Source organism: Chelonia mydas, chromosome 2, assembly GCF_015237465.2.
Source record: "Chelonia mydas isolate rCheMyd1 chromosome 2, rCheMyd1.pri.v2, whole genome shotgun sequence".
In the NCBI taxonomy this organism is placed as follows: Eukaryota; Metazoa; Chordata; order Testudines; family Cheloniidae; genus Chelonia; species Chelonia mydas.
Window position 1 is genome coordinate 29494944 of NC_057850.1, and position 16270 is coordinate 29511213.

Consider the following 16270-nt stretch of genomic DNA (forward strand, 5'->3'; position numbering starts at 1 on the left):
CTGAGTAACCAACATGACATCCTGCAGTATAATTGTAATTGTTTAATACCACTAATACGTGAATTTCTAATGTTCATCTGTATATAATTTGCATAACTGATCTTTATTCATTGGATACCAAATGCTTTTGTTTGCCCATATTGTTTTTCAGGTGTGCATTTGCAATTCGTAAATTTCTCAACTGAGACAATACATGATTACTTAGAAGTAAGAAGTGGATCTACAGAAACTAGTACTGTTATTGGGAGACTTAGTGGTCCTCAGTTACCAGCTTCTCTGTTTAGTACAACTCATGAAACCAGCTTATATTTTCACAGTGACTACTCACAGAACAAACAAGGCTTTCATATTATATACCAAGGTGAGTGATTTAATACATTTATGTGTGAACAAGCTGGTTGTTAAAGGCTATTTTTTCATTGTTAGAAAATAAATATGAAGGCTTATTCTGGAAAAGATTTGTGCATGTTTCAAAAACAAAGTGTTATGCACAATTTAATAAATGTGGCACTGTGGTGGGATGCAGAGGCTACTTAACAATTTAGAGCAAATAATCATTTGGGGGAAAAATGAAGATGAGCACTATATCCATTTAAAGTGCAGTGGGAATGTATAAAGACAAATAATTGCCTGTGTTGGAAGTGGACAGTACATTGTAGATCATATTCCTACTCCTTTGGAAATAAGGTGTAGGAAATTTAACAGTACAGTGGGCCTTAATACCATTGTCTGGCTATGCCAGAAGAATGACAGGAGACACTGGATGTTGTTTAATTAGGCCATAACTTTATTCCTAAATGTCAGGGGGTATATGGCGGGTAAAAGTGCGGGATGCAGGTAATTCTATAATCATTTACATCTATGGGGGGCGGGGGAGACTGCTGACAGCCTTCCCCCTTTACCCATCTTGGTCCTCAGCCAACCCATTGCTGGGACCCAGTCATCCCCCCATCGAATGAGGGTTGAGGGGAGTGAGAAAAGAATGTCATTCTGGGACATTGGTTTGATATAGACGAAGAGGGAACAATGCCATGCAGTGAATCACCAGATCCACTTTCTGCAGCAGCCTGTGATTTCTTTGGAAAATTCCTGCACAAGTGCTAAGCAGGCCAGCCCTGTAGAGCTTTTGAAGACTGATAAAAACAAAGTTGTTGGTGACACAGCCACATTCTGAAGGAATTGGATCAGCACTCTTGTTCAAAGAAAAGGCTGACATATTTTAAAACAAAAACCATTTTCATGGTATGGCTTATATGAGATGCATCATCTAGCCACCGTCTGAGTTGGAAAAGATCCAGACTAAACTGAATACCCCATGTTATTATAGAAACCACCCTGCAGTAAAGCTTCTTAGAAAATGTTAGAATGACCAGAATCACGCTCCAAAACCCAAATCTTGAAGTCTCTTCTAACATGTTCCTAACTCCATGTTTAGGCAAATTCTAGTTGGCTTCTTTGGGAATCTAGATTTAGTGCCATATGAACAAAATAATATGCTGTTTGCCAAGGAGCCCTTTGAGATCTATGCACCACAAAAGTGTGATACAATGCTATATAAGTGTAGATTATTATTATTTATTAATTAATCAGAGCTACATCTATTAAATATATTTTGGAAGAGACACTGCATGTGTGATGAAGGGTCCTGAAAAATTGTTCTTAATGCTTTCAACATTTTAGAGAGATATTGATACTAACCTATGTATATAGGGGTCCAATCAATGGTCTCCAAATTGGGGTCTCCAAATTGTCCAGATTCGGTGGAACACCTCTGTCCTCAACAATTCCACGATACAACGCAGAGGAAGTCTGGGTATTTCATGACTTCTTGAAAAAGGCCATCTGAAATTGTGAAATAGGTTTATACTCTTTACACTTTCACCAGTAAATCTGTGATGTCGAAACACAGTGTTGGGACCTTTTATACTTTTAGATCTGCTAGGAAAAAACAGCGTAGAGATGAAGATAAGTAGCCTTAATGTCAGCTGTTCTCTTTCAGCATATGTAATGCATTGGGCTGCAGTTAGTAATCATCGACAGAACCAGGAGTGGCCTGACTTTGCATAGGTTCATGGGAAGAGGGCATAAGGAGCATATTCTGTCACTCTCTTCTCCTTCTGAACAGGAGCTGGACAAAACTGCAGTTCTTGTGCTTTCCAAAGTGCAAGAATATCTCCCATTAGTGCATAGGTAGGGGCAATACACTCCAAAATATGTAAAGCCATGGTATACTGTTGCTTTTTTGCACATACCAGCAAAAGGGAGAGGTCAGTGAACACCTCAAGGCATGTAGCAGTGACTGCTTCCTGTGTGAATGAATGAGCTCCTGATGGTGTTGCATGGTTACTTCCTACCGCCCTGGCCGGGTATAGCGCCACAATTCTCCCCCATGCAGATCAGATGGTCTTTGATTATTACTGTGTCATAAAGTGACTAAATGACTGCAAGGCTTTATATTCTTCTTCCTTTGATGAAATATGAGAGAAGAGCAAGGAGTTTCCTTTTGTCACTCAAAATGTAAAGCTTCTAATACTAAAGCATTAAAATACAGATCGGAACTGATATTACATTTTAGAACTATTTTTAAAAAATATTATTATTTATTTCAGCTTATCAGTTGCAAAGCTGTCCTGACCCCCGGCCATTCCGTAATGGTTTTGTGATTGGAAATGACTTTACTGTAGGACAAACAATTTCATTTGAGTGTTTTCCTGGGTACACCTTAATTGGAAATTCAGCACTGACTTGTCTACATGGAGTCAGTCGTAATTGGAACCATCCTCTCCCCAGGTGTGAAGGTATGTATTGTGTAAAGATATGCCATCCCATATTCCCCTTCCCTTTACTTCATCAAATCAGACCTCTCTTACTGTTTAATAATTTGTTGTCTGTCTCAGGCTGTACTGAAAAGCCTTACTTTACTTATTACTACTGCCACAGACAGCTCCTTAAGATTTCTCTTTCAGCTCAGTTGGTAGAGTCCTGTGGTTTTTTTAGACAGAAAGCAGTCTGAGAGAAGAGCTGGTTGGAATTGGGCTGTTTTGTCAAAACCAAAACATTTCATGGAGATTTATCAGTTTACACAAAATTTTCTTGGAAAAAGTCCATAACGAGGTGGCTAGATTACTGGGATGGGATTTGTAAAACCTAGGGTTAAGTCCCTGCTCTGCTTGATTTGGAATGAAAAACTCTGCTCTGAATAAGGCTAATCAGGGATTTGAACCTGAGTCAGACACACACATGGTTTTGTTATCTTTCTGCAACAGAAAAATAAATAAATTTAGAAACCTTAAAAGTTGTTGCAAAACAGAATTTTCCTCCTCTGGTTAACTCTGTTTGCAAGTTTATTTTGCCGTGCCACTTAAATTGTTTGGAATTTGAGGATGTAGAGCTAGGAGGATATCCATGTTAGCTTTACTTGTGGGCTCACGTATGAAGTGAGCAGCTGCAAAGGATTTTGATTTGATGGAGCTTTTCCTGCATTTGAGCCCAGAAGGAAATAGAATGGCTATGCTGCTTACAGAAGGTATTTCTGCATCTATTTCTGTGGTGAAAAAAGTTTCCTGAGGAGACCAGGTAAAAGGACACCAGACCGACTGTGTCAGCTAGGTTTCTGTGATGCAGATCAGGTTGGGTGACTAGTTGGCAATAAGATAATGAGGAAAAAAAAGCTTATTGACCACAGATTGTGTTGTTGAAGTCCTGGTGTTTGTCTGTTTTGGTCCCATGTGAGCTAGCTGTTTGCCGAGTGGATGTAGCTGTTTAGTGATCTTCTTTACAGGCAGAGTCTGGCATTTCCTGTAATCGTTAGGAAGGGACGCAGATGGGTGGTCAACCTAATTGGCAGTGGTTATGATCTAATGTACTAGATAACGAGGGAATGGCAAGATGGCTCAACTTGCAGAGAAATTGTATCTGTTCATTTTTTGTGCAAGCATCTGAAGTAATATCTTTATTAAGTAAATGTGTTAATATTTTGCTATGTCGTGATTGCTTTTTTAAAGATAATTAGGTATCTTCTACCTGCATTTGTTGTTATTTCAGATTAAAGTTCTCCAAAGCATGAAAATCAAGTTGGTATTTTTTGTTTTGTTTTTCTTGTATGCTTAACTGGAGAGGAGAATACTTTTTAAATTTTTTTAACAATATTTAATGTAATATATTTGTTTTAACATACTATAAATGTATGTGTTAGGGGGCTTATTTCTTCACCCACTTACTTCCCTGGTCCTTCTCGCATTAACAGACAGCAACGATACCCGAAGTCCAAAGGTGCAAACAATTCGATGTTTACTGGGGTGAACTTCCAGCAAGCATGATTCCAGTTTCCTTCCTTAGTGTCCCCCTTCCTAGCTCTGACACCACAGAGGCTTACCTGTGTCCCTGTTCCCATTTCCCCCTTTAGGTAAACATGATTCCAATTTCCCCACCCCCATTCCCTGTTCCCATTTCCCACCCACACACCCACCCACTTCCTGATTGACTGCAGACTATATAGTAAAACTTGAGTTCTGCTTAGCTATACCTTAACCAATCATTTTACAGAAATTTAACTAACCAATCCTAACATATTGTAACATGATTATTTAACCAATTATATCCCACCACCTTAATTAGTTTACACCCAGCGAAATTAATTATACAGCAGACAGAAACAATCACAGAACCACACAGAGATTATACAGACAAACAATAGCAAAGTGGGACTATAATGACAAAACAATACAGAAGTGAGGATTTCACATCCCAGCTATTGATAAGTGAGTTCTTGCCAGACAGGATGCTATCAAACTAAGTTTCCTTTTACATCTTTTGGCACTTCCCTTTCTCTGGAGGCGACAGGCATTATCAGGACAGGATTGTATTCCTAACAGCCCAATAGCACCTTATTTCAGTGTGACTAGGTTGGAATGTGAGGATGTGACCGGTCGCTTCCCAGCTTATGGCTTCCTCTGCTGCTTAGCCAAAGGCCTTAGCTTAAGCACAGGGCCTCAGACTGTCACAGTAAGAGAAGGACCTTACACCGGGAGACAGTGATTTTGATTCTTTCTTTTATACCTCTATAACTGGCCAAGTGATAAGAATACACCTAAATTCTTAGAGTATAGGCCTTTACAGACAGGCCTGAATATCTATATCCTAACAATATGACTTATCAAATAATGCCTGCCTCCTTGAGTCAAACGACCTGAATCAGATCTCAATATACAGATTTTTTTAATAATTTTTGCTTCCATGCCAAAAGAGGAGAAAAAATAATTCACTGTCATTTCTTTGAGATTCTGATTTTCTAAGATATTTGATTCTGATAAAGCCCTAATAAATTCCAGTTGTTGGTCTTCACCCTAGCATAGTTAAGAAATTGTCCCAAATCATTTGCTTGTCTCTGTGGACATATTAAATATAAATGCAGCAGAAATGCAATGTGTGGCTTGCTTGGCTGTGGAGAACATAGACATAGATCTCCGTATAGCCCTGCATGCCAAGTAGAATGCTGAAAGTCTCCATACTGCACCACTAAGGATGATGTGGGCATATACAGGGCATAGCAATTAAACTCATACACATAGCTATCACCTTAAGACAATCGTGTTACACTCCTCCATAACCTGTCACAGCTGGTCACATCGAGTTTGAAGGCCCTTAAGCATGTTTTGGGGCTACTGATTCTTTGCCTCGGCCCTAGTATTCTTCAGGAAATTTACTTTGAATAAAGCATATTTATGTGGGCTTTTCTCTGTTTCCCAGGATTTGGCCTGATTGTTACTTGTTACTTCTTTGGATTCTATGCCCTAATCCCTCAATGTTGTCTATAGAGAAATAGGAAAAATTAGAGAGGAAAAGTATGAGGGGAAAATCATGAGTTCAGCAGTCTGACATTATTATGTAATGCATATATATAACTAAAAACTTTAGAGCCATAAGTGCACTGTATGGAGGGTTGAGAGGGCACACTTCTTCAGGAAACTGTAGGAAGAATTCTTGCTTACTTAGCCAGAACCACTCTTGGGAAATGCAAAATTGCTTTCCTTCTTGTTCTGCATTGCATACTTTCTCTTCCTCCACACTCACACTAAGCCAATTCCATCTATCCATCATCACCCCCAATGCATTTTGTGTAGCTACACCCCAAGGACACTATGCAGGAGCAATTCCTGCACTCCCAGTGTAACTGTCCCTGGCCTCTACACAGGGCCACAAAGAAGAAAGTCATTGCACTGTTTTCCTCATCTTGTGCATCCACACGTGGTCAGGTAGAATTTAGCCTATTATCTAAAAATGGATTTGGGAGCCAGTCTTCAAGCCTTCTCTTAGTCAGAACTACCATGTTCTTTTTATTTATTTTTTTTCTGGGAGATTCAACTGAGTAAGGACTTCAGGATTGGGCCTCTTGCTGTTTGTAAAAGCTCAATAGCTTTTTCGTTTCACATATACAGCTGACCTACTTTAGTTTTCCATAACACAGTTCAACTATGCACATGTTCAATGTATTCACAAATAAGGATTTCACACCATCTAGAAAGAATGCAAAAGTTATTGAGTGCTCCTGCGGTGAAAATACACGTGTTTGTTGTTGTTTTTTGTGTGTGTTTGTTTTTAAGCTCTCTGTGGAGGAAATATAACTGCAATGAATGGCACCATATATTCTCCTGGATATCCTGATGAGTACCCAAACTTTCAGGACTGCTTTTGGCTTGTCCGAGTACCACCTGGTAATGGAATCTACATCAATTTTACTGTTCTTCAAACAGAGCCAATATATGATTTCATAACTGTATGGTAAGTAGGCACAATTACTGATTTATTCTACTATATGTGAGAGTCTAACAAGTCAGAAATTAAAAGTAACATTTTGGTTATGTGTCATAGATTTCTGCTTAATGTCTGATTCTATTTACTGACAATGATGGATTTGAAAGACTAGACCAATGATAAAATGGGCATATTATATTTTCTTTCATGAAGTACCTAAATAGGGATAAAATAAACTTGATGAATGAAGGCAGTCCTGTTCCCATTGAAGTCAATGTCAAAACTTCTACTGGCATCAGTGTATAGGATCAGTAGTTTGATATTTTACTTGTTTGGAGAGTTTAGTCAAGTTATAAAGCAGTACATGTAAAGAGGACTCTCACTGAATATTGACTTCACCCATTAGAGCACAAGGTGAATGAGGTAATATCTTTTATTGGACCAACTTCTGCTGATGTGAGAGACAAGCTTTCAAACTTAAACAGAGTTCTTCATAAGACCTGGGAAATGTACTCAGAGTGTCACAGGTAAATAAAAGATGGAACAGATTGTTAAGCATAAGAAGTTAACATGTGTGTCCAGGAACCATTCAAGGTGAAGTGACCAGTTAACATCTCTCCAGTCACAGGGGAGAAAGAAGAAGAAAAAAGCTAGGGATGGGCAAGTTAGTGGGTTATAGATTGTTGTAATAAGCCACCAATCCAGTTTCTCTATTCAGTCCATGATTTTTACTGTCTAGCAAAGTTCTGAATTTAACCTCTCAGGCTCATCTATGGACATTGTTGTGCAGATTTCCTTTGAGAAAGAGGAGTGGTAGATCGGATATAGAGCGATTGCTTTTTGAAAAGTGTTCACCCACAAATGAAATGATGGTTTTGTTTGTATGAATTCATTTGAGAGCATAGTGATTGTCCCATTTTTTTTTTCCAAATAGCTGTGACTGGAGCATTTAATGGTGTGTGGTTGGGAATGTTGATCATCATAGCAGTGGAGATATGTCTGCAGGTTTTGCATCTATTATGGCAGGGACTGGTGCTGCATATTGTTGGTATGTCCTGGTCTGTGGGGAGCTTGCTTCTGACTATGAGCTGGCAAGGTTGAGGGATTCTTTGAATACCAAAATAGGGGATTCAGGAAAGATTCCTTTCAGTATGGGTTACAAGTGTGGGTTGAAATTGTTTAATGGTTGTCCATGTGGGTTCCAGTGTGGGGTGGTAGGTGACAACTAGAGGTGTGCAGTCAGAGGGGGGTTCATTTCTTTGTTGAAGCAGGTTCTTTCAGAGGACTTGGGTGGCCCATTCCGAGATGCAGTCTGCTTCTTTGTTGGAGTTGGCTTGTTTGGTGAATTAAGGTGTATATCCTGGACTTTCTCCTCAAAGCATATTCTGTGATATCAGAGTGCCTGGCTATAGATAACAGATTTCTTATTGTGTTTGGGGTGATTACTGGATCTGTGAAGATATGTGTGGTGATCCGTGGGTTTCTTGTGTATAGTTGTCTGCAGGGTTCTATTGCTGAAGCTGATTGTGATGTCCGGGAAACTGATGCTGGTGTGGGAGTGTTCTAGAGAAAATTTAATGGAAGGATAATTATTGCTGAAGTTGTGGTGGAAATCTAAAAGAGAGTTTAGGTTGTCCGTCCAGAGGATGAAAATATCATTGATGTATCTCTGGTATATCATTGTTTTTGTTATGCATTTACCCAGAAATTCTTCCTCAAGGTGGCTCATGAAGATGGTGGCATATTGAGGAGCCATCTGTTTACCCATGGCTTTTCCCAAGGTTTGTTGTTGAATGTAAAATGAGTATGGCTGATGATGAAATAGATGAGATTGGCAGTGTATTTGGGGTGGATCTCAGAGTATTGTCCATTGTCTTGTAGATATTTGAAACAGGCACTGATGCTGTCATTGTGAAGGATGTTGGTGTACATCCCATGTCATGAGAATAAAAATATTCTCCTAAATTTATGCGAGCAATCTCCTGATCAAGAAAAGGCTATTGAGTGCACAGTGCTGATAAAGATCAAAGAGGTAACTCTGTTTAATAAAAGTGTAATAACTGGCAAGTTCAACTATGCACATATGAACTGTTCCAATTTCATATCAGGAAAAGATTTAGAGAACCAATTTCTTAGCATTTTACATGGTTGCTTTGTGGAATCATCAGTTCTAGAGCATATAAAAAAGAGACTATATTCTTGATATAGTTGTAAGTAAAATATAGGTGTTGGACACACAAGTTGGGTGAGGTAATATCTTTTATTGGTCTAGCTTTAGTTATTGAGAGAAACAAGTTTTGAGCTATACGGAACTCTTCTTTGAGTCTGGGAAAGATACTAAGAATGTCACAGCTAAAGACAAGATTGAACAAATAGTTTAGCATATGTAGTTAGTACATAGGGACCACTCAAGTACCTTTTCCATACCTGTTGAAGAGCTCTGTGTAGCTCGAAAGCTTGACTGTCTCACCAAAAAAGTTGGTCTAAAAAAAGATATTACCTTACCCACCTTGTCTCTCTAATATCCTGGGACTGACACAGCTCCAAAAACACTGCACACAACATAGGATTTGGGTCAACAGGTCAACTATAGCTGAGCCTCTTAGTTAAAACAGAACTGAACCTAGAGTGCGCTCAGTGAGACAGATACTCAAAGACACTTGCCACAGAGTGCCGTAGGAGGAAACATAAATAATCATGTGGGCACAGGCACCATTGTATGCCTTAGACACTTCTATGGTGATTGATTGGTCTAAAGCTTGCTTACGTGTATTTCAATTAAAATGCTCTGCAGCGTGAGATACTTAAATTATGGATTCTGTAGAACAGTTAACGGGATTATCTGGACTAATTCATTACTATGATATCTCCATCCATTGTTCGTTTGCCAGTTCTGTTACACCAAGATATATATCTTGGATAAATGTAAATGGAAATTTGGGGGAAATTGTAATCATAGCCATGCATATACAATAATCTCCCATATACCTGTCCATTACTATTCCTGTTCATTCTCATGTGAGGTCCTAATCATTTCCCATCTTGACGACTGCAAACTCTTTCTTCCTGGTAGCCCAGACTTTCATCTTGCTGCTTCCTTCATTCTTTCCAACATGCCACCAAAAACATTGTCTCCCCTGCCTGCTGCTCTTAGCAGGTTCTGGTGCTCTTGAAATTCCTTTACTTTCTCCCAGTCACCTTCTGCATCAAATTTATGGTGCTTGTCCCGGGCTTCACAGCCCTCAATAACTTTAATTCTGCTTGTCTTTACTTTCTTGTCTCCTCTCGCTCATCCCTCACACATTTAACTCTGCCCAAACTGCATAATTACCAACCTCATCTAGTCTTCCTCTCACTGTCCCCTACATACCTCCTGCCATGTGACCTCATGTACCTGCAGTTTCCTCCATGACCTAGTTCACCCTGCCTCCTCCTCATTGTCTCTCCTTAAATTTATTTCCAAACAGCCTCCCAAGGCCCCCAAAAGCAATAATAAAAGTAAACCTCAGTGCTCATTGCATTGTTATGATTATACTCCTCATTGCTTTCCTTTCACTCCATTTTTATGTTGTCTTGAAATTGTTAAGTCTTTAGGGCAGGGACCATGTAACTGACCTATCTAGCATACAGTATTTGTTGTTATATAAATAAATAATTACACTAAAGTGATGTAATTAAAAAAAATCTGACATTGTGAAGAATGTGCTGCTTGGAGCTGGTCAGAAAAACTCTGAGTGAACAGTTTTCTTTTGGAAAATTCAGTTCCCATCAAAATTTAAATTCTTCACAAAATCATGTCAGTTTTACTAAAAAATTGTTCTGAGGAAAATGGAAGGCAAAAAATCCAACAATGTTGAAATGTCTTGTTTTGACATTTTCAGAACAAAATGTTTTGCGGGGAATTTTGAATTTTTTGGATTTTATTCTGATATGGAATGAAGCCAGAATTTGAAATTTCAAAATTCTCCACAATATGAAATTTCTGTCTTCCACACAGCTCTAGTGCCAGTTGATATGAATCTTGACATGAATTTACTACTGAGCCAGGTAGCTCATCAAGGACTGGGGAGGTAATGGTTTCAAATTGTCACTAGCCTATGTAGAGTTTTAAGAGTATCAAATATAGTATCAAATCAAGTATAAAATAATGTTATTGATAAATCCAAGATAAAGAAATAGTCATGTCATGAAAAGACTGAGTTCAATAGCTTGGAGGGGTGAAGGTCTGGTAATAGAATTAGAATATGAAATAGAGTTAAAATATGATATAGTCTCCTGAGGTCAGTTATGGGAGATTCATCACTAAAGATATTCAAAGTCAGGCTGAACAAAGCACAAACGAATACTCATTAAGAACTATCTTGCACATTTCAGAGGGTGGACTGGATGTCCTGCCAGGTTTTTCCCATTTCTAATATTTATTATTCAACTCAACCAATAAATTTCAGGTTTCTACTAGCCTGCCTATTTCCAAATGAATTGCTTGGCTAGTCATGAAACAAAGATGCACAAAACAAAGATCCATAATTTCAACAATGCAAAAAGAACAAGACATTTTGAAATAAATAGTTACATGATGCAGACCATGAACTGCTCTAAAGTAGCTATTATTTAAACATTGGAACAGAGAACCATAATTTCTATTAAGCACCCCTTTTTGTTTAAGAATCCTGAAGGAAATATTATAAGAAAAACATGTGAAATTGTGCATATGCCATAATTAATTATGTATCTTTATCTTTAAACACTTTCTTTTCAGCGAGGACCTTGTTACCCAACATTAAAACTGCAGCAAAAACAAGAAAATTCATTAAAAACTAGGAAGCTGTTTACATTAATGATTAAATGAGCCAATTTAAATGCCCTATATTTTTATGCCCATACTTAGGTTTAGGTACAAATGATAACTTTGACATCTAATTCTGCCCACAAATTCAATCGTTAGATGTTGAAATGTTGTCATCTGAAGCTCCTTTAAAAAATTGGCCCTCAGAATAATAAATGTCAGTAACATTTACATGTATAGTAGTTCAGATACAGTTTTAGGGTGAAATTCTGATCCCATTTATGTCAATAGGAGTTTTGCCTTTGACTGCATTGAGGCTAGGATTTCACCTTAAGTTTTTATATACACTAAATGTGGTACATTATTCAGTTCATCCAGAAATGCCTGAATCAGGCCGAATCAGGCCAAACTAACTTGTTTTCCTTCTTTAATTAGGTAATTGGTTTGGTGGATTGGGGGAATGTGGGGGACATAATATACCTGTTCTTTAGGAAGGCTTTTGACATAGTTCCACATGTCATTCTCATAAGTAAGCTGGAGAAATTCAGGCTCAGCGGAACTAACATTAAAAAAAAAAGTAGCTATTGATGGAATGATGTCTGACTGGAAGGAGGTCTCTAATGGTGTTCCACAAGCATCTGTTTTGGGTCCAGTTTTATTTAATACCTTTATTAATGAGCTGGATGTGGGAATAGAGAGCATACTGATCAAATTTGCAGATGACTCAAAGCTAGAAGGTTTTGCAAACACTTTGGAAGATAGCTAAAATCAAAAAGGCTGACAAAGGAGGTGCTGTCGTCATCATGAATAGGTCGGAATATGAACAAGAGGCTGCTAGGCAGCTCTCCAACACCACTTTCTACAAGCCATTACCCTCTGATCCCACTGAGGTTACCAAAAGAAATTACATCATCTGCTCAAGAAACTCCCTGAAAAAGCACAAGAACAAATCTGCACACCCCTAGAACTCCGACCAGGGGTATTCTATCTGCTACCCAAGATCCATAAACCTGGAAATTCTGGACGCCCCATCATCTCAGGCATTGGCACCCTGACAGCAGGATTGTCTGGCTATGTAGACTCCCTCCTCAGGTCCTACGCTACCAGCACTCCCAGCTATCTTCGAGATACCACTGACTTCCTGAGGAAACTACAATCCATCGGTGATCTTCCTGAAAACACCATCCTAGCCACGATGGATGTAGAAGCCCTCTACACCAACATTCCACACAAAGATGGACTACAAGCCGTCAGGAACAGTATCCCCGATAATGTCACGGCAAACCTGGTGGCTGAACTTTGTGACTTTGTCCTCACCCATAACTATTTCACATTTGGGGACAATGTATACCTTCAAATCAGCGGCACCGCTACGGGTACCCGCGTGGCCCCACAGTATGCCAACATTTTGATGGCTGACTTAGAACAACGCTTCCTCAGCTCTCATCCCCTAATGCCCCTACTCTACTTGCGCTACATTGATGACATCTTCATCATCTGGACTCATGGAAAATAAGCCCTTGAGGAATTCCACCAGGATTTCAACAATTTCCATCCCACCATCAACCTCAGCCTGGACCAGTCCACACAGGAGATCCACTTCCTGTACACTATGGTGCTAATAAGCGATGGTCACATAAACACCACCCTATACCAGAAACCTACTGACCACTATGCTTACCTACATGCCTCCAGCTTTCATCAACACCACACGATCCATTGTCTACAGCCAAGCTCTACGATACAACTGCATTTGCTCCAACCCCTCAGACAGAGACAAACACCTACAAGATCTCTATCAAGCATTCTTACAACAGTACCCACCTGCTGAAGTGAAGAAACAGACTGACAGAGCCAGAAGAGTACCCAGAAGTTACCTACTACAGGACAGGCCCAATAAAAGAAAATAACAGAACGCCACTAGCCATCACCTTCAGCCCCCAACTAAAACCTCTCCAACGCATCATCAAGGATCTACAACCTATCCTGAAGGACGACCCATCACTCTCACAGTTCTTGGGAGACAGGCTTACAGACAGCCCCCCAACCCTGGCAAATACTCACCAGCAACCACACAACAAAAACACTAACCCAGGAACCTATCCTTGCAACAAAGCCCATTGCCAACTGTGTCCACATATCTATTCAGGGAACACCATCATAGGGCCTAATCATATCAGCTATGCTCTCAGAGGCTCGGTCACCTGCGCATCTACCAATGTGATATATGCCATCATGTGCCAGCAATGCCCCTCTGGCATGTACATTGGCCAAACTGGACAGTCTCTACGCAAAAGAATAAATGGACACAAATCAGACGTCAAGAATTATAACATTCAAAAACCAGTCGGAGAACACTTCAGTCTCTTTGGTCACTTGATTACAGACCTTAAAGTGGCAATTCTTTAGCAAAAAAATCTTCAAAAACAGACTCCAAGGACAGACTGCTGAATTGGAATTAATTTGCAAACTGGATACAATTAACTTAGGCTTGAATAAAGACTGGGAGTGGATGTGTCATTACACAAAGTAAAACTATTTCCCCTTGTTTATTTCCCCTCCTACTGTTCTTGTAAAGTGCTGGAAATGGCCCACCTTGATTATCACTACAAAAGGTTCCCTCCCCCACCCCACCCCCGCTCTCCTGCTGGTAATAGCTCACCTTTCCTGATCACTCTTGTTACAGTCTGTACGGTAACACCCATTGTTTCATGTTCTCTGTGTACATAAAATCGCCTGACTATATTTTCCACTGTATGCATCCGATGAAGTGAGCTGTAGCTCACGAAAGCTTATGCTCTAATAAAATTTTTAGTCTCTAAGGTGCCACAAGTACTCCTTTTCTTTTTACTAAAATTCAAAGAGATGTTGTGAAATTGGAGAATTGGACTATAAACAACAAAATGAAATTCAACAAAGACAAATGTAAGGTGCTTCGCTTTGGGGAAAAAAATCAAATGCATAAATACAGAATCAGGGAGATAACTGACTTCGCAGCAGCATGGCTGAGAAGGATCTGGGAGTTGAGGTGGATCACAAACTCAACATGAGTCAAGATGCTGTTGCAAAAAAGGTAAATAGAATTTTGGGTTATATTAACAAAGTCAAGGGAGATGAAAGTACCACTCTACTCCGTGCTGGTTAGGCTTCAGCTGATGTACTGCATCCAATTTTGGTCACCAATGCATAGAAAGGATGTAGAGAAACTGGAAAGGATCCAGAGGTGAGCAGCAAAGATGATCAAAGGGATGAGATGCAAGTCATATGAGCAAAGGCTGAAGGATGTTTAGTATGTTTAGTTTGGAAAGAGGAGACTAAGGGTGGCAGGATAGCAGGCTTTTAATACTTGAAAGGCTGCCATAAAAAAGATGGAGAAAAGTTCTGTCTTGCCACAGAGGGCAGAGGAAGAGGCAATGGCTTCAAACTATAGCACGGCAGATTTAGATTAAATCTCAGGAAAAAAACTTCCTAACGGTAAGAACAGTCAGACAATGGAACAGACTGCCTAGAGAAGTTGTGGAAGCTCCTTCACTGGAGGTTTTCAAAAGGAGACTGGATAGCCATCTGTCTTGGATGGTTTGGATACATCCTAGCAGAGGATTAGGCTCAATGGCCCTTGTGGTCCCTTCTAACCCTATAGTTCTATGAGTCTATGAATCAACAGAAAATGTGTGGTTCCTCTTCTGTAATACTGCTAGAAATTGATGGGAGGCAACAGCAGTATGGCCTATGAATCTAATGTCCATATTTGTCATTTTGGCTATATAAAAGTGAGAGTGTTTCAAGCAAAATAGTACCACCCAAACCCAGGGAGAAAATAGAGCATTTATTCCAATAGGTAGTAAGTGGAGAAACTTATATTCAGAAATTCTGAAGCACCCTAAAGCATCTTCTGTCATGGGCATTTTCCACCTTACCATTCAAGTTACATATTTCCTCCTCAAAGGAGCATTCAGAGCATTAATATTCCTGTTTTATTTTAAATGCAAGGAATAATCTAAACCTTTACAATATTTTTTTTTTAGAAAATTTAAATATATGCCTATTTTGGGACAGGCAAAAAATACTGTATTACACCTAGAAAAAATTACCCACCAGCAGAAATACCACATAATCCCTCAGCATTGCATTTACCTAAAATTAATGGTGAAACCTACCCTTAATATTATTTTTCTTTTGATTTTTTTTTCTTTTAGGGATGGGCCAGACCAAAGTTCTCCTCAGATTGGCCAGTTTAGTGGCAACACTGCCTTGGAGTCTGTCTACAGTACTTCAAATCAGATTCTCATCAAGTTCCACAGTGACTTCACAACAAGTGGTTTCTTTGTGCTAAGTTATCATGGTAAGTTCAATACATTTAACTATTTTTATTGATGATTATATAGTTGAAGCTTAAGGGAAAATATTTTAACTTACTATTACTAAAATAAATGTTAAGTCCTTTGGAACAATTACCGGTAGTTTATTTTTTGTTAATCACTGAATGTTTACCACTATTAATAGACAAGCAAAAAGAACCCGTGAACTTTCCAAAAACTAACATCCAGTTCAGGTTAGACATACATATCTCTTTATGGCTTACATTGCTTTAAAAGGTGGAGTCCAGAATTCAAGTTTTGTTTTAAATTGTGTGTGATCAGTGCAGTTACACCGGTGCTGCCAGTGATAACAAACTACATTCAATTGCATGGGTTTATTCATCCTGTTGATGTGAGAAGAATCAATGGAGAC

At 39.1% G+C, this 16270-nt stretch overlaps 1 protein-coding gene across 2 annotated transcripts in view; it reads left to right on the top strand.

The window, feature by feature from the left end:
• The window catches only part of CSMD3 (CUB and Sushi multiple domains 3), a 1174472-nt gene that overhangs the window by 1002937 nt on the left and 155265 nt on the right, over positions 1-16270 (top strand). For both annotated transcript variants that reach the window (XM_037892097.2, XM_043539165.1), the window contains 4 exons: positions 152-361; positions 2610-2798; positions 6603-6780; positions 15736-15881. In XM_037892097.2, the coding sequence (XP_037748025.1) occupies positions 152-361; positions 2610-2798; positions 6603-6780; positions 15736-15881 (723 nt within the window). The remainder of the gene's footprint in view (positions 1-151; positions 362-2609; positions 2799-6602; positions 6781-15735; positions 15882-16270) is intronic.